The sequence below is a fragment of the Ambystoma mexicanum genome, chromosome 14, assembly GCF_040938575.1.
Source record: "Ambystoma mexicanum isolate Mex_15411 chromosome 14, UKY_AmexF1_1, whole genome shotgun sequence".
In the NCBI taxonomy this organism is placed as follows: domain Eukaryota; kingdom Metazoa; phylum Chordata; class Amphibia; order Caudata; family Ambystomatidae; genus Ambystoma; species Ambystoma mexicanum.
This window is the reverse complement of record NC_090940.1, coordinates 190,023,543-190,042,562: the sequence shown is the minus strand read 5'-3', so window position 1 is coordinate 190,042,562 and position 19,020 is coordinate 190,023,543. Positions and strand designations below refer to the sequence as shown.

The window sequence follows — 19,020 nt, the reverse complement described above, 5'->3', positions numbered from 1 at the left end:
TACCCCAAAAATGAATTGAGCGAAACTGACATTTGTTGAAAAAGACCCGGAAGGCGAGTATACCAAGCAACGTGTGGCGAGTGTGGGACCTGCAACCAAATACAAAATGATCTATGGAAAGGCACAAGGGAAGAATCATACCCCTTTGGTGCAACCTACTGTGAAAGCCGCGGCAAGAGTATACCAGGCAAAGGAGACGTGTGACAACATGAGGGAAGACTCAAAACCCTAAACCCTGGCAGGAGAGAATACCAAGCATAGGAGAAAAGTGAAAAGAACGAAGTGAATGGTGTGAAAAGCCTGGCAGGAGAGTACACCAGGCAATGTGAAAAAACACTGTAAGAGTTGGAAGAAGGAGAGTGACCTCTTAAGATCGTGGAAACTCTAGGGGAAGGGAATCATACATCCCTGATCAAGAAACTGGAGTAATTTGTGTAATCACTGAGCGACAGAGAATCCCTGGAGTATGTGGAATCTAGGGAAAGGGAGCCATACCCTCTGGATTGTAGAACTATATAATTGAAAGGCTGAGAAACTCAGGGGCAGGGAGCTTTATTTTGTTTCTTTTTGCACCCTCTTGGAACTTTGTGTCGGAACTGTGGAAGGAACCACCTTCAACCAGTTCAGAGAAACACCACCTTTGCACATTATCTTAGGTTTAGATTGTAAGGGTTAGGTTAGGATTTCGGATACAGGGTGGAGAACTCTTTTTTTGCTTCTGGACAGACTAACATGGACATCCTTTAGTTTCGTTGAGGCAGGGAAACCCCTCAGTGATAGGTATATCTCCATCCCTCGTGTTAATAAATGTTTGTAGTCCAAGTCTTATTCCCAATGCCTTACAACTACAAGAAAACAATTGGCAACCAACCCACAAAAAGAACGCTCCTGAATCAAAGATAAAAAAGCCTACATCCTGCAACAAAGGTGCCATCCCAACACACGCACTATACGACAACATCACCAACTACCTCAGAACAAAAAACAATCCAACAGACATTGATACAAACCGCGCAAATATAAAACACAACCACTAAGCTATGGATAACTGGCGATACACCAACCACATCAAGACTCGTCCACTTTGAACCAGCTCACGAAGAAACTTTCTCCACACTACTAAAGGACACCAACCTCACACCAAGCGACCCTTGCCCTCTCCCCCCATACATATACAAAGGATGTCCTCAACCACAGCTCCTCAGCATCTGGCGTCTTTTTAAAAATATCCGTAAACACAGGAATAGTACCGAAGTCTTTCAAATTGGCATACATCAAACCAATGATAAAAATGAAACTGGAACGTGCAGAAGACACCAGTAACTACAGACCTATGGCCAACCTGCCCTATCAAGCGAAAATACTGGAGAAGCATGTATACAAAATCATACTTAGATACGTACAAATGAATGGAATACTCGGCCATTAGAACGTTGGCTTCAGACCGATGATAGCAACAGAATCGGCACTCCTATCTATATAGGGCGACATAAAAATAAATGTTAAAAAGTTATTTATATAGCGTACTGTCACCAACGGAGTTGGTCTCCAGGCACGCAGGCGGATCTGTAAACAAAAGGTGGGGGTGGGTTAGTGGGTGAAGAGGGCGAAGGAAAGTGAGAGGTGGTGTACTGTTGGCAGCTTCAGTTCGGTTTTCAACGTGCGCTGAGCTTGGGTGTGCATATAGGATCGAAGCGGGTCCTTGCGTGCTGTTGTTGCAATCTATGTTTTGATTGATTGTTGATGTGGTGAAGTCCGTGCGGTTTGCTGTGAGAGAGGTGGTTGTACGGGCTTGTGTGAATTAAGTATGCTGAAATTTGAGGTTTTGGTTAGTGGGTTGTACGTCTCATAATCCCTGTAGTTTAGTTTATGTATCAGGTTGTCATACTGGGCTGGTATACTCTTTCTCTTGGTTCACTGATTGTCAAGTTTGTGGTTATACGGTGGCTGGTTCCAGCAGATTAATTGGCTTTGTACCCCAGGTTTGGTGAGCATTATCCCCTAGTTCGATAGTGGTGTTATATTAGCATTAACCAGCTCCTTTCTATCTATTTACTGTCAGTAGTCCATTGGGTGGTATATTCTTCTCTTCCCGGACTGTCTAGTTTCAGGAACCGGGGGATGAGGCTGGCCTCCAGCTAAATTAATGAGCTTAGTACACCCTTGGGTATAATCCCTGCTTAGGTAGTGGTGTTGTATTATTCCCTGCTCCTTCCTAATTACGGTCGGTGGCCCTTTGCTGACTGTGCGCTCCAAGGGATGCCAGGTGCTATTGCTGAGTCATACCTTGCTCTCCCTTCCGATTCGTCTGTGGGTGTTCTTTGGTATGATGCAATGTGGTTTGTTTTATTGATAGGTGGATATGTTACAGATCCGTATAACCTTATATTATAAGGGTTGATGATTTAGGGAGTAAGGGTAGGTTCTTCTCTCGGCCTAGTTTCTCTGTGTATGTCCTTATGGGCATTCTTTCTGGTTATAGGGTGAAGAGCCATGATTTCAGGAGGAGTTTCCTGAATTGTAGGTGTCCTCTTGTGTTCTGTATGTTCTTTGGTAGTTTGTTCCTGGTTTTTGGTGCGAGGGGAGAATAGGAATAAGTTTGTTTACTGTAACTGTTTTGTTCTCCAGCATGGGTCTGGCACGGATTCACACGCCCATCAACACCCCCTGCCACCAGGCCTGGAAAACCCGCCAACAGAAAAAAAATAATCAGCCCCGCCCCTGAACTGCACCCCTCCCCCACCCCCCCCCCCCAACAACCGATCACTGAGCCCCCAATCACACCACCCCCAACCAACGACCGCCCTCCACCCAACAGCACTTAATCTGCCCTCATACTACTGGGCATATCACCGGCATTCGACACAATAAGTTACACAACACTAACAGAAAGACTGTTATAATGTGATATAAAAGACTCTGCCTTAAAATGGTTAAAATCCTTCCTCACAAAACGAACCACAGGACTTACCTACCGCCGTTCACCTCAAACACCAAAAATGTCATCTGTGGAGTGCCACAAGTCTCCAGCCTCTCCCCCTTCCTTTTCAACATCTACATGTCCCCCTTGATGAAAATCATTCAATCCCATGGACTGACCGCCTACAACTACACAGACAACACACAACCATTGTCAAGCTAGAGACCCAAACACCACCCTCAACAATGGTCTCACAGACATAACTATGGATGACAATACAACCTCAAATAACCGGCCAAAACAGAAATAACAATCTCACCACCACAGGGTAAAGGAACCAGCTCACAACAAGTAGCTCCTGGTAGCAGTTGGTTTCAAGCTAACCAAGCTCTACTATGCTAGAATATCCCACTAAATTCAAAGCTCTCTGCATTGCCCACAAATCTCTACATGGACAAGGAGACAAATTTCTCCAGGCCAAATTTAGCCACTACCAGCCGGGAAGAGACCCAACATCAAGCAACAACCTCCAAATCGAGACAAAACAATAAGAAAAAAGGAGATTCGGAGGAACCACATTCTCACGGTAATTGCTAACCTATGGAACACAATGCCAAAGAAAATTAGAACCACAGATGACCACCTCAATGTCTGAAAACATGGCTAGTCAACTGCCAATCACCAGCACAAAGGGGACATTACCAGCTATACCAATTGGGGCCGAAGGAAAGCCATCAGCCAACCTCTCCCCACTCACTAAAGGAGGATATGAGCTGGGAAAGAGGGATATTGCGGAGAGAAACTAGAGGGGGACCAAGTACAAAGCCTTGGGGAACCCCAAATTGAAAGGGACGAGAGTCAGAAGTAGGAGACCGGACAAGAACGCTTAGAAACATAGGAAAAAAACAAGAAAGTACAGAAAAGAGGGATGATGGGGGGTATTGAAAGCCGCAGAGAGGTCAAGAAGGATTTGAACAGAAGAGTATTTATTGTGCAGAGTGGAGTGAAGAAAGTTGGTGACATGACCTTCACGATTTAAGTTAAGTTCCAATCATTTTGCCATAATATGTTCGCATACAACCTATTACAGGTTGTCATCATGTACTTGCATCATATAATTATATTTGGCGATTTTGATAGGAGCTTCACGAAGATGGAGCTAAGCTCTGTATTAACCCACAATATAATTACTCAATGATGGTACTCGATTCATCACCCTCAGAATGAAGAGCCTTGTCGGCACAACAAGGGATTCACACCCGTCGCCTGGAATTGTCCCTTTCCCAAAACAAACAGGCTGCACATGAGATATCCAACCGGCATGCCATCACATGGCTAAATATTCCTTCTATTTTGTAGATATAAAAATAGCAACATAAACCTGGTGTTCCCATTAAATATTCACATAACCACACCATTTGGCAGATATTGTAATATTTGGTCTTGGAACTCGGATCATATGGCAAAATAGTTTGCGCAGCAGCAAAAGACGCGTTTGCGCCAGAAACAACTAATAGGGTGCCCTTCATTAAGGAAAAGAACATAAACATAGAATAATGACAAATGTATTTGTTTGTAATATTGTTGTACTTGTTCGTTTTAAATATAAGTCAACAAAACGGTAAATTGCAATGAGTTGATGGAAGGCAGTGCAGAGAGTTATAGCACTAGAGTAAGAAGCAGTACAGTGACAGGGGGCGTGGCGATTGTTCCGCCCATGACACAATATTCTCGAGAAACTGCCCTTTTTACAAGGGACGAACTGACAGCTCCGATTTTCCTTAAGTAAGTATACCAAAGGTAAGAACCATGTATCGAGCTGTAAAGGAAAGGAAAACTCACCCATGGGCAAAACGGGTCTCATCGGAGAGTTGCTCTGAGCCCAGTAGAAAGGGATCTGGACCCCCATGCACTGAGCCCACAACTAAAGTCGCTAGTTCCTATCCGAGAAACGGACCTTAGCAGAAGAGCTCAGTCTCCTCTGCATCACGTGGGTTGCACGATCTGACGTTCGGCGAAGTCACGTGCCCCAGGTTCGCACTTCATCAACGTGTTGTCTCTGCAAGGCACTGCAAGAGCGGGAATGTTGAAGCGGCCTCGTGACCAAGAGTGAGAGGTCGGAGCTTAATGCAGCATCCTTGCCATTGCTCAGGAACGGCGTCATTCCCGCGTTACTAAGCGATTTTGGTTTACAGTATTCAAGCTGTCACATACTTGGTTCTTATTTTAGCTGAGCAGTGCGATATGGCATAGCTCTCAACCATTTGTGTCACAAAGGCCGGTGAAAATACCCGATTTTGTTTTTGGTGGGTGAGAGCCCATTGAAACAAATGGGCGTGCAGGAGGCTTGTCGGGTGAGTCAGCTCTTTACAAGGCGGGTGACACCCGCCAAAAGCATGTGAGTTGAGAGCTATGGATTTGGCCTGCTCGGAGTAGGGAGTATTTCGGGGCATTTTGGCTTTGTTTGTTTGTTTATTTCTTTATTTGTATGGTGCACCGAATCCTGGGCGCAAAGGTTACAAGTTTACTTTAAGCTTCATGTTTACAGGTATTTGTAATGATGGCGATTCATTATGTGCAACATGGTGTTTTTGTGCAATGGGGCTGAGCACATGCATTCCTCTGTTCGCAGGCGAAGTTCCAGCATATCAGTTTACAGTAGTAATGCAAATAGTTCCTTTTTGTTTGTTTTCTCGCAAAGTGTTTTTTTTTTGTTGGTCCTGTCCCCTGGAGAGGGGTATTTTGGGGACTTGTAATGTGCAACAAACAGGGGAAATATGTTTTGTGCAGTCGGACATACTTGACTATTTATCCTGTGCAGCAGGATACAGTGATTGTTTTCTCACAGAGGATAAGGTGACCAGATTTTCAAGATAAAAAACGCGGACAGCCACAAACATAAATGGACTACCAAGGCGACACTCAAAACACTCCATTGCGCAGTATTTTTGGGACTGGACTGCTATCCACCATATAAAATGTGGGGATTTATAATGTAAGCATGTCATTAAAGGAGCTTTTGCTCTGATTGCTCCAATTACATACATGCCAACATTTTGTAGCACTTGCGAGGGAGATTTTCTTGTAGAAATCAGAATACATTTTTCCTATTGGTTTTGCATTGGGGTATGAATTATTTTAGGAGGAAGAAAGTAAATATACACTCAAAAAGAGCTGATTGACTTGGCTCCAGAGGGAACCTTGCTGTTTGAGAGGGGTGGATGTAATAAACATTATACTTCTGCACAAGAGCTAGCCATCTCTAGGGGTGAGACGAAGAGGGTGGGCCAGCGGCTCTGAGTCCCCTTAGGCGCGTGCTGGACAATGCTAGGTTAGCTGGTGCCCATCGCTTTGATCTTCATGGCCTTTTGGTGGATTCTGCCCCTGATTTCCTTTGCATTACAGTGACGTGGTTTTGTGAAAACTCTGATCCTGGTCTCTGCCAGCTTCTCCCAGATACCTATGCTGTTCTTGGCCTAGACAAATCCCCCTGCCCCATGGGTAGGGGTGGTAGCTTGGCATTCATTTATCTCTCTTTATTACACTACCAGCCCATAGTATTGGAACATCAACTGCCCTGTGAATTGTTCTTAGAGTGAAGGTCAGTGACAATATGACCATTCACCTGTTACTGGTTTCCAGCATCCCGCATTTGCTTGCGTTGAGTTTGCACAGCTAGTGGCCAACGTAGGCCTGACTTACTCCAACTTAATTGTGCTAGGGGACTTTAATCTCCAACCTAACGACCCCCTCGATCGGGTTGCCAGTAACATGATCACTAGCCTTTCAAATCTTTTCTTAGGGCTCCAAAACGATCTCCCTACTCACAAAAGTGATTTTTTCTGAATATTTGCTGGTAGTGAGCTTTACTCCTGTTCCGGCCATCAGGTCCGACCACTTTCTGGTCCTGTTTATTATCAGAACCTCATTTCGAGCTTTGGAAGTTTCTCATGGTCTACAGTCTTGTAGGGCCTGGCAGAAGGTTGACCTGTCATTTTTTACTGTCTGGTTACTTGAAGTCAACCACAAATATGGAGGAGAGGGAGACGATCCCTGAACCTCTCTCCTGAAAGCTCTGGTAAAGGTGGCCGATGATTTGGCCCTACTGAAAACTCACTTTGGGAGATCTAAACCCACAGCCGCCTGGTTAACCTCAGATCTTCGGGACCAGAAACAGGCTTGCCGTCGTCTGGAAAGAAAGTGGCATTGTAACTATTCCGATGAAGATCGTGCTTTTTCTAAGCAAGCGGTTTCCTGCTAGAACAAGATGATTGTAGCCAAAAAATCTAAATATTACGCCATTCGAATAATTGACACGTCCTGTTCCTCTAAGGAAGTGTTTTTAGTGGCTAAGGAACTGTCTGTTCTTTCCTCTAGGAAGCAGGCTAAATTTCCTGATGTTCAGTCACACTGTAATGCAATTGGCACTTTTTTCTAAGAGAAAATCTGCGCTATTCGCCAAACAATCTTGAATGGGCAATCTGCAGCACCCCCCTCTCCCCCCACCCCAGCTAAGCAAATTCTGCTTCGAACTGGTGGATGATGAAGTTGTAATGAAAGCATTGTGCAGCCTTAAATCAGCCTCACCTCACAATGCAGTTCCGCTCTGGATCTTAAAAGCTCTCCTGCAAAGGGCGATCACAAACGCCCTTCAGTACTCCTTTGCTACAGGTGTATCCCTGCTTCTTTGAAGCATGTTGTTGTTGCCCCTCTCTTGAAAAAAAACTATTTCATCCCATCTGCCTCCTTCCTGCTATCATGAAACTGATGGAGGTAGTGATTACTCCTCAGTTTTCAAGATTTCTGGAAGACAACCATTGCTTACACCCATTTCAGTCCGGTTTCCGTCCCACTATGGTCACTGACTCTATTATGATATCACTATTTGACGACTTAGCCCTTTTCCAAGACCGAAGAGAGTCAGGAGTTCTTAGTCTCCTTGATCTCTCCATGGCTTTTCGATACAGTGGATGATTGCATTCTGCTAACTCGACTGGAGCAGGCAGGGGTGGCAGGCTCCCTGTTGGCATGGTTCAGGTCATTTCTCGAGGGGAGGTCTCAGACCATCTCCTTCCGGGGCTGCTTTTCGACCACTCTAGGTTTGACCTGCAGGGTTCCGCAGGGCTCATCCCTCTCCCACTTCTTTTTAACTTGTATGTCTTCCTTCTTGCCAATCTTGTTGCTGAGTGTGAAGTCCTTTTCTATACCTATGCTGATGACACTACCCTCTGACTGATCCTCCCGGAAAACCTCGGGAGTGCCTGGACAAAATCAGTAAATGGATGGCAGGGAACTGGTTACAACTAAATGGCAGCAAAACTGAGGTCTGGTGTTCGGCCCTCAAAGTGCAGATAACTTCTGGAACGCCCAATACTGGCCCAACTCTTTGGGTCCTTGCCCAGTTGCCTGTACATATGTTAAGAGCCTAGAGGTGAAGGTACTCCCTAATGGTTCCAGAGAAGCACAGATCACGGCAATATGTAGTGCAGGGTTTAGGAAGCTCAAAACAATGCGGAAAATTCACCTCCTGCTCCCCCTGCATGCCGTACCACGTTAGTTACCGCCACTATAATGGGGTCTCTCGATTACTGTAATGGTATTTATCTGGGTCAAAGTAAATACCAGATCTAGCGGACTGGCGCTGAAGGCGGTCTGGCTGACCCCATCTACAGAGCTCCTGCAGTGTCTCCACTAGCTCCCAGTGGCGTCACAGATAGAGTTTAAGAGCTAGTGCTTTCAGTGTCTGTCTGTACAAGTTCAACACAACTGTCTGCCATATCAGACAGTGGTTGATTTGGGAACATTGTTGCGGGAGCCGAGCTAAACGTTCCTCGATGAGTTGTGTCAGTGACCCACCCATAGATACCCGAGTTGTGTCTTGAGATTTACATGATATAGATGGACCTTCTATTTCCAGTCAGGTTGGGCTCCCTCATAAATTCAGATTCCTGTTTGTTCCATTATTTCATATGGCCCATACCACTTAGAGACAAGCTTGTTTTCTGAGTTAGGCAAGAGCATTAATACTTTTTGTCCTAGGGAAAACAATCTTAACCTCACCTTTTTCTCGTAGGTGGATGTTTGTTGTATTTGGGCCTTTTCCATATGAGTATAAACTAGATTTCAAACAAGTCTCATATGCTCTCGCAATCTGGTAGCAGTTTGCAAAAGAGGAATGGGTGCCTTTTCTCGTTCTTCCCATGCCTCCCGGAGCATGTCCAGGACATCTCTAGGTTCTCTACCATAGAGTAGTTCAAAAGGAGAGAATCCTGAAGAGGGGTTTTTCTCACTGCAAATGGTTCCCAGGGATAATACGGTCCCAGTCCTTTCCGTCTTTATCTACCAGCTTTCTTAGGATAATTTTAAGCGTTTTATTCAATCTCTCTACCAAACCATCTGTTTGGGGATGGTACACTGAAGTTCATAAGGTGGTAATATAGAGTAGTTCCTTGACTTCACCCATTAGCTTGCTCATAACATTTGAATCTTGATCAGTCAGGATTTCCTTAGGAAAGCCAACCCTGAAAAAATACAGTAGGGGGTGTTTTCAAATCTGCTGGGTGATGTTTTTCCGCATAGGGAATGCCTTGGGGTATCTGGTCGCATTGTCGATGATTATGTGGACATATTTGTTACCCAATCTAGGGGTTTCCAACTGTCCAATGATATCCATCCCAAATCCTTGAGAAAGGGACTTCTATCACTGGTAAAGGATTCAGAGGGGCAGACAAGGGAATATGGGTACTTGTCATATCCCACAGTAGACAGTGGTCTATATGGCATTGTTGGAACCGGGCTTGTGTTTCCCCCGTTTTCCCTTCCAAGGTGGAGGGTAGTTCCTATGGCAGCATTCTAGTCACCCAGAGCAAGGCTGTCCCTATGGCCCCGCCCACGTTGCTAGGGACAACATATCAAGCTTCTCTGACAATGCCCGGGCGCGTTGCTACTCTTTCACATCAATGCTCTGTACGTTCGTTTCTAGGCTTTTCTGTGTTTACTAAATCCAAGTCTGTGGGCCTCATTACGATTATGGCGGTAGCCATGGTGCTATTAGCGCCATGGCTGCCCCCATACCGGGCTCCAATACCGGGTTTCTGCAATGAGGAATTACCGGGTCATTCCGACATTGGAGGACCCGGTAATTCCTCCTTGCAAGAGCCCATCCCCATTCCCATTTGAGCCCCCATAGGGCTCAATGGGAATGGGGAGGGAGCTAATAACGGCGCCGTTAGTAATGGCCCGTTATTAGCTCCCTCTTCCCCTCGCGGGACCCGCTAAGGACGCCTGGTTTTACCAGGCGTCCTTAGCAGGTCCTGCAAAGGGAACCTCGTAATCAGCGCTCCCGTAATGAAGGGTGCCAGTCCCGTACCGGCACCCTTACTTACGGGAGCGCCACCCTTGTAATGAGGCCCACTGTCTTTCTAATCTCTTTTCCCGTTCTATTCCTACTAGTAACTTCCAAAAACATACAACCCGATCCATGGCTCTTATCGAGTAGCGCATTTTCTTACAGGAAAGAGAGAGACCATTTACATTTGGGTACGCGTGGTACCTTTCCCTTTAGATCTTTCATGGTAAATCCCTCCATGAATAACTTACCTCTGTGTGCATCTTACTTTTCTTCAGTGTTTGCAGTTGTCACAGCAACGTCCGACGCCAACTTCTGGCTCCGACGGGCGTTCACAGTACTTCACTGTTTCTCTTTCTGATTATACGCGCAAGGTAAATAACAGCGCATTAGCAGCCTTTTGTTACGCGTCTTTAAACAAACACACTAAAAACCCTACCCAGCTTGGTAGGACTCATCTCTTGTACTTTGTTCCTACATTCTACAGAATTCAGCATGGTACAGGAGATATTAAGATACTATGTGATTCCCCACCTACATTGAGGGTGTTACATCTTTTTTCTCTTCTTCCATCATACTCTGATTAATGCTAACAATTCTTTCTTCTATACTCTTATAAACTCTTTTCTATATCCTTTGTGCTAGAATTAACATCTCCCTTGGTCATAACTGGAACCACGTTCAGCTCGCCAGAACAGAAAGAACAAACACCATCCAGGAGCTGACAGGGTTTTCTTCCCCAGAGGGTTTCCCTGGAGTTCTCATTCCATTCTGGCCATTGTAGCCTTAGGAAGGGACAGGGTTCACCAGGGGGCTTTTCATTTACAACAAGGTTGCAGCTTCAGAATCAGGCCGGTGGATTTATGCTTTTTGGTGATTCCAATAGTCAAACTGAATTAAGTATAAACCAAACTCTGCAGTATATTACAATATTACGTACTTGTTTTCTGACATATTTCACACGTCTGAAGGAAGTTTTTTATATCAGTATGGATACCTGGCCAGTAAAACTCCCCACTGATGTGCGCCTGGTTCTTAGATTGTCCTAAGTGTCCCCCTGTCAAATGAGAATGTACAATCTCTAGTATGATCTTCCGATGGGTTTTGGGGATTACTAACTGAGGCCTTCTGTGGATGTTTCCTTTCTGTACAGTAATCCCTGTTTTGGGAAGAAAAAGGGACTTCCCTTCTCTAATCCTCCCCCTTTGGGAATTGCTTGCAAGAAAGCCTCAGTGAGTGCTGGATCATTTCACTGGGTGAAGGCTAGGTCGGAAAGGATGGTAGGTTCTTCCCTTTTTGCTTCAGTGGTAGATGGTTCATCAGCCTCCTCAAAGCCTAAGGTTCCTCTCTCAGTATCTTCCTGTTCACCCTTTTCTAAAATGAGGAAATAGAGCCCTTTCAAGAATTCCTTGTGCAATTTTGTCTCCACGATGTACTTCAAATGGAATTTCGCCATGGTTCTTTAGGAGAATCTTTATGTCTCCCCGGAAGTCGGGATCTTTGACGCCTGCTAGAACATCTAGACCGAACCTCCAGGCCAGGCTAGATTTTGGGGCCAATTTTATATAACACCCAGGAGGGGGTATCAAAACTAAGTCTGTGGGAATCATTCGTCCTTTCCCTCGAGGATAGTAGCTTCTCTTATCCTACAGATATCAAAGCCTATGGATTCTTTTGTGGCGATAGAGGGGTGTAAGGCTCTATGACTAAGCTTCTGTAATTTACGGGTTCCCCAATTTGTCTCAATTGAGTCACATCCCACTCTGACACCACAAGTAAGAAAGGCATGGTATCAACAGTAAAACAGACACAAGTGACCACAGTACAAAGGTGTTTATTGAATTTCAAAAAGGGTTTGAAAAATACCTATCCAATCCTAAATCTACAGATGGGAGCAAGCTACTACCATCAAATAATAATAACATAGTCCACTGGCGTCTTGTCAAAATAAAAGGGCCTATACTAATAAACCTATTGCCAATCCTTAGCTCTAAATACAAATAGTGTGGGAAACAATGTTATGTAAAAGAAAGAAGTGTTCAAGAAATTATATGACAGGATGTTCAGGCCATTGGTCTCCCTTCCCCACGTTTTTAGCACAGGATAAGGCAGTACACTCGAGTTTAGCGCAGTCTCTGACTTCTCTAGCACAAGGGTGCAGTTCAAACATTAGCATCAGGGCCTTTTAAGCCCAAGTCTCTTTCCCTTCCAAAGTCTCTTCTTGAAGAGGACCTGATGCGACAACCAAACAAGATGTTATTTTGCTCTCGAAATTTCACACATACTCAATTTCTCAGGTGATCACTATTCACCCCAGATATCCCTCAGCCAGGCTCAGATCCCCTTTAATTCAAACTTTGTAGGATTTTCAGGTGTACAGTTTCTGAAGCGATTCACTATTCACCCTGGATCCCCCTCAGCCGGGCTCAGATCCATTTGAACACAATGTTCAATCAGTCTCCCTCCACGGGCACAGACCAATTTAATTTCCTTTAACACAAACTTGCTTTCTCCCAAAGGCTTTCAATTGATCTTTCTCATTAGGGTTCAAGGGTTCGGTCCAACTTTCTCTATTTTGTCATCAACTTGCTCAATTGATCTCCCTCGTTCGGGCTTGGACCAACCTTTTCTATTCTATCATCAATTTGCTGGGCAGTATCAACATCGAAGACTTTCGATAGTGCACAGGATTTTGCTGGACCTGTCACAGGACCACTTCGATGTACAGTTCTTTGCCACTCTTTCACCTTTCTCAACCCTCTGTTGGATACCTTACAGAGACGTTTGAATGAGCACGAACGCAGTGCCGGACCACTTTGTCAAGGATATCGTATCTTGGTTTCAAAGTTCAATCACTCATCTGTTTTTCAATTTTTACTCTTGTTGGTCATCAATGTGTTTCATACACTGTTCGCTTCAGCATTCACCATACAATGTTGCTGCTGGCAACATTGGCTTCAACACAGACCGGTCTGGTATCAGTCTCCCTGACTCACCGGCTGTGTTGATTTCACTGGCGCTGCTTTGCTGTAGGAGTCAAGGACAGTACCATGGCAGCAAACAATTCTCCCCACATTGATTACCGATGCAGGAGGGCCCTGTGTACCTCCGACACACAATGCAGGATTCTTCAGCCTGGTTTCCTGGTCTTACACTTCCTATTCTCGAGGGTTTGTGAAAGTAACAGTCCCTCATCGAAAAAGGTCAAGGGCACTTCCCTCCTTGCGATCCCCTTCTGTTTTGCCATCTTTCGCCTTGTCCTAAACTGCCATCTTGCATCTGCTGCTTCCTTGTGTGCTTTGCCTTGCTCAGAGTGTTCTTTCGTGCTCCTCCTTTTATCTGTGTGGGGAAGTGTAATGGACATCAGGTGTATGTGTGTGTGATGGTTAGTAATTGCCTGACCTTGCCTGACCATTGTATTGGGACATGTCAGGTATATGGTGTTAGTCTGTTTTCTCTCATAGCGAGCTCTTTGTGAAAAAGTGTTTGTGTTGTGAGGGGGGTGGGTGTTGAGTTCCTAAATATCCTACCTGGTAGGATGGGGTAAAGGTGTTACAGGGAAGGGGAACACTGTGTCTCGCCATCTGGTGTCCCACTCCCCGAAGACCCCTCACCCAGGTGATCCTCCCGCACTGGTCCACCCCCAGGAACTGGATCCAAAAGCGATGGCCGTGTCCTGGCCACCTGGATAACAGATGCCCGGGGACTAGCGGGTGAGACACCTTCAGGTTTCTCACAACACTTATAGGCTGATTACCTTAGCAAGAAGGTTATTCACTTAAGAAAAGCTTCCCTTTTAAAGGTTTGCCTGGATGTCTGACATGTACAAATAAAAAGGGTTGCTTTATATGAACAGGCACATGCTCTTAACATCTTGCACAAGAGCCTGTTGGAAGTGTGTGAAAAAAGTAACATTTATCCAAGTAGTGGTCTAAAAAAATAAAATAATTTTCAGGCTTGTAATATTTTGCATTGTGGGCCTTATGGCCTTCCATTCAGGATGTGGAAAATAAAGCAACAACAATATTATTTTGCTTTAACATTAACATATGTCTGTAAGGATTAACTTATTGGAATGTTGTGATAATATGAGATATTCATATTTATAAGTAAACTCTCTGCGCTCTGAGGTTTCTCAAGGGCACGTGTGAGAAGGACATTAAGTTCCTGTTTTTTCTCATTTGGATTCTGCAACCTGTCATTTTTTCTCTCACATTTGAAATTTAGGAAACCTTAAAGTCCCAAAATTCCAGGGAACATCAGGACTAGATGGCATCCTCGTGCATAGCCATGGAAAACTCAGTGCACTGCTCTACAAGACATTATTTTAAGCCTTGAAATCTAAACTTAAATATGTGTGCCGAGTAGTGCTTGGAAGGTATGTGACCAAGTGGTTAAACTGTGCATGGGTTATAATGTCCTGTTTGCTAAAGGTAATGGTACTCTCCTGTGACCCCTCCTCACCTGAGGTTCTTGAAGATGTGCTCTGTGTCCGTGAGGTCTCTCTGCTTCCTCTCAAAGTTGTCTTCTGGGTCTTCTTTCTTCTAGTCTTTACCCTTTTGTCGTGTAGGTAAGGACGGGCTCCGCTGGAGGCCACCTTGGCAGCAGGGGAACTCCCAGCCAAGTGGGACCCCCAGCAAGCCCGCCTTAAATCTCAGGGAAAAAACTTCTGCGGCACCAAAAAACCCTTGAGGACTCTGGCTTTGCGTAGGGTCTGGTTTGACTAGAATCAGTGAGACTGTAGAGGTCCGGTGAGCAGTAGATTCAGCAAGTCCAATGGAGGGAAGGAAGTAGCAAAGAGGGTGTAAGTTAAGAAAGGAAGAAGAAAAAATATGAAGAGGCTAAAATAGTAAGGAACGCCAAGTAAGGCTTTAGTGTGTGCAGAGGCACAGAATAGGAGGAAGCCCCACGGCCCTACTAGAGAGGTTTACGGGGACCAGAGGCGAGTAACAAGAGAATCAACCCCGGTACCCGGGAAAGAGAGAGCGGGGAGTTAAGCGGGCGAAGGCAGCAGGACGAAGAGGAGCGGAGAAGGAGGGAAGCAGCGGCAGAGAAATGCCACCGCGTGAAGGTACGGCGAGCAAGCTCGAACAGCAGGCTTAACGAACGGAGGTTCCGAACGCCAAACAGGAATGGAGCGATACAACTCACTGAGCGTCGGCTTCAGTGCGTTGTTATAGAAACGCCGTAAACGGCAGCCATCTTGGAGGAAGACTAGACTGCATGTAGCGCTTATATATGCTGTTCGTTCTCCTAAACTGGGAAAGGGACCATTTATGCCAGACCTTCCAGGGCCGGAACATGACATATAATCCCTTCTTCAGTGTTTAACCACAGTGTGTGATCCTGGTCAAATAATGTAATCGCGTGTAATATAGAGGACTGGCCTCAGCAGAGCCATCATTTACTTTGTTCACATTTTGCTGCCAGTGACAGTGTCAGTTTCAGATCGAGAGTTCACCTGGGACTTCCTTTGTGATGGCTTGCCGGAAGACGCTTGATGGGACTTCTGTTTGGACCTTGTGTCATGCAGGTAAGGGCGTGACTCTCCGGAAGCCACCCTGCTTAGAAAGTAGAAGCCCAGGTTAGTTGACCCCCGGAGCAGACAGCCAAGGTACAGGGAAAAATAACCTCCCCGGAGAGGAGGGGGACAAAATACCCTGTAGAAGAGTTCTTAATGTGGCAGAAGACTAAGACCAAATTATGACTGAAGAGGAATCGTGGAATCAGATGCCAGATACTTGAGAATCCAGAGGAACAAGGGAGGAAAGCACAAGAGAACAAAAGTCCAGGAAGGAGTAACAGGAGAATCCATGAGTAAGCAAGACACTGGGAAGGGACGGGAAGGCAGGCAACTGATGGCATAACAGGGAAAGAAAGGGGAGGCACAGGAGGGTATTAGACAAAGAACTCACAATGCGCTGAGCCGGGAAAAATCTGAGCATTGAGTCGCGCGAAGCTGCATTAACCAGCACGTGATAAGCCGATGCATTTGGATACAGGAGCAGCGTTCAGTGCTGTGTGTAATAAACTAGAGTGCTCTGAACGCTTTCCTGTAACAAAAAGCGGCACAATGTTGGGAGAAGAAATGGCGCCGATTAGCCGTGGTGTCAGTCTCCATGACGATCACAGCGACCACGGCCGATAGCGTGTGACAGCCAGTCACCAAAGTGGCATGGGCCATCTAGAGTACTGCCCAAAATAGAATGAGTGACACTTTTAGCTATGCCCTGTAATGCTATGTTATTGAATCTCCTATAGCACGCAGTCTACCATTTAAAATAGCAAGTGTGTATGTGTGTGTGTTTAGGTCAGAGGTATTCAAACTGTGAGGCGGCCGCATCATTGGGGGCGCGAGAGCCCAGTGAGAAATGTAAAAGAAAAGAAAAAATCTTTTATTTTTTATTTCATTTTTTTAGATGGGAGGAAATGGGCAGGGTCGGCTCACATGGTCGGACTGGAGCATAAAACTGTCTCAGGTACTAATGAAAAATTATCCAGCAGTTGCAAAAGGATATTCATTCCTTTAGTCACAGACTGTTTGAATAGTACCCAAGGGGGAGTGTTATGTTAAAATGTAAGCAAATTGTGATATTTAAAACATATTTATTCAGCAACAATGGGCAAAACTGCTAGCTGCATAGTGAAGTGACTCATCAAACTGGCCTACATTGGCCAAAAAAGTGTCCCATTTTGACTGGCCCACGCTAGAATTTTGCATTTTTGGTACAGGCATTGCCCTATGGGCCAGTCTGAGCGCGGATACCCCTTCGGCCATTATGGATGAGCTGAGGAGCCAGACCAGTGAAACACTGAGCACTCCCTCAGCTGCTTTTTCCAGCTGAGGGTGTGCTCTTGGGCTGGCTGAACTGTCAAAGGGAAACAGTGTTTCCCTTTGACACTTGAGTTCAGTTCCCCAGCTGAACATGCTCACTGAGTCATGCACGGCTGGGGGCATTTTGCTTCGCCAGCCTTGCATAACTCTTTGGAAATGCTGGCTGGGGCACTGCATGCCTGTATGTGTGTGGGGAAGCTCCTGCACCTCCGCGCACATACGGACAGAGCAGCCTGGAGCGGGGCATTTCAGCACGTAGGCCCCTGGAAAAGGTACGTTTATGGTCATTTATTTTTTATTTAAATATGTGTATGATTGTGTTATGAGTGAGTGTATGGTGATGGGTGCTCGTGTGAATGATAGAGTGATTGCTGTGTGAATGTGTGTGTGTGTTTTTGTTTTGGTCCATTGAGCTGATTTTGTCGAGTGAGGGCTAGAGGGGGGAAGGAGGGTTGTATAACAAAGGAATTTTAAAAATGCCTTTGTTACACAACCCCCCTACCCACCTGCCAAAATCAGCTCTCCTTCTGAGGCGCTGTGGAGCCCAGGGGACAGGGATGGTATTTTTTTACTGGATATCTATCGTAGATGTCCAGTCAAAAATACCATGCTTTTCCCCCCTTGACCCGCCAGCGCCTTGCATATACACATAATCATGTTGATTGTGTTATGCACTGTGGGGCCCATGGGACAGGAATGGTATCTTTTTACTGGACATCTTTTATAGATGTTCAGTAAAAAATATCATGCCTGCCCCTTAGCCCCCCCAGCGCCAATTGCAAACTGTTTGGCTTTTTACCCATTTTTTATTTAAAGTATGCTCTAAAATGCAACATTTTAACCCATTATTTATAAAAAATTCACAGGGGAAAACTCCCTGAAATGATTCTTGGTCGCTATGGCGTATCTGGTGGAAATATTTATGCCCCTCCACTTAAAAATATCCCCAGCCACCACTGGCCCTGGGACAATGCTGGGAGCAGGGTGGGGGAGCCCAGGGACTATGGTGGGAGCAGGGTGGGTGAGAGCCATGGGATAGTGGTGGGAGTAGGGTTTGGAGAGCCCAGGGTATGTGGTGGGGTGGGGTGGGGAGAGCCCAGAGACTGGGCTAGGAGTGGGGTGAGGGAGTCCAGAGACTGTGATGGGAGCAGGTGGGGCAGCCCAGAGACTATACTGGGAGTAGGGTGCAGTGAGGGTGCGCGATAGTTCATAGCCATTTGGACTTACTGTCCATTTGGCATATTTTGGGGGTCCCGGCCTGCTCACATTTTGCTTGGGGGGCCCATGCCTAAAAGGTTTGAAGACCACTGGTTTAGGCAAAGGGGCAAGTATATGACAAGAAAGTACCTTTATACTCAGTGGGCCTCATTACAACTCAGGCGTTAAGGGTTAATGCCGTCGTTTACCCTTAACGCCTGATTCCAATTTTAACGGCTGCCTTTAGCAGCCGTTAAAATCCATGGCGCTAAACCGCCTTGGTGCTAATTACGGCACCGTAATTTACGGTGCCGTAATTAGCGCCTTCCCCACTCCCATTATGCCCTATGGGGCAAAAATGGGAATGGGGAAGGGTAAATGGGAAATGGGGATTTACCGCCCCACTCACCTTGGAATGGGGCGGTAAATCCGCCATCCACCATGGTGTAAACGTAGTTTACACCATGGTGGTAAAGTTGGTGTACTTACCGCCTGGGTCGTAATGACCCCAAGTGTGCCATAAATCAATATGCATGCAGCAATGATAGCCATTGGGTTAATGTGCCTACTGCTGAGAGCTATGCTTAAACTGCTGGCCACAGGTTCCAGTCCCCTCAAGTTTCATCCTTCCGAGTTCAGGTTGGAGTGATATCACTTCCTGTAATATCATATGCAAAATAAGGGGGCCCTCAATTAATTTTCCACACTTGGCCCCACAAT

General features: G+C 45.7%; 1 protein-coding gene across 2 annotated transcripts in view; it reads right to left on the bottom strand.

Annotated features, from left to right (window-relative positions):
• Positions 1-4,975, bottom strand: part of JKAMP (JNK1/MAPK8 associated membrane protein) — a 408,720-nt gene extending 403,745 nt beyond the window's left edge. The window contains exon 1 of one of the 2 annotated variants that reach the window (XM_069638896.1): positions 4,763-4,975. In XM_069638896.1, the coding sequence (XP_069494997.1) occupies positions 4,763-4,829 (67 nt within the window). In that variant the 5' untranslated portion in view covers positions 4,830-4,975. The remainder of the gene's footprint in view (positions 1-4,762) is intronic. The other variant, XM_069638897.1, reaches the window with a different exon arrangement.
• Between the last annotated feature and the right edge of the window lie 14,045 nt (positions 4,976-19,020).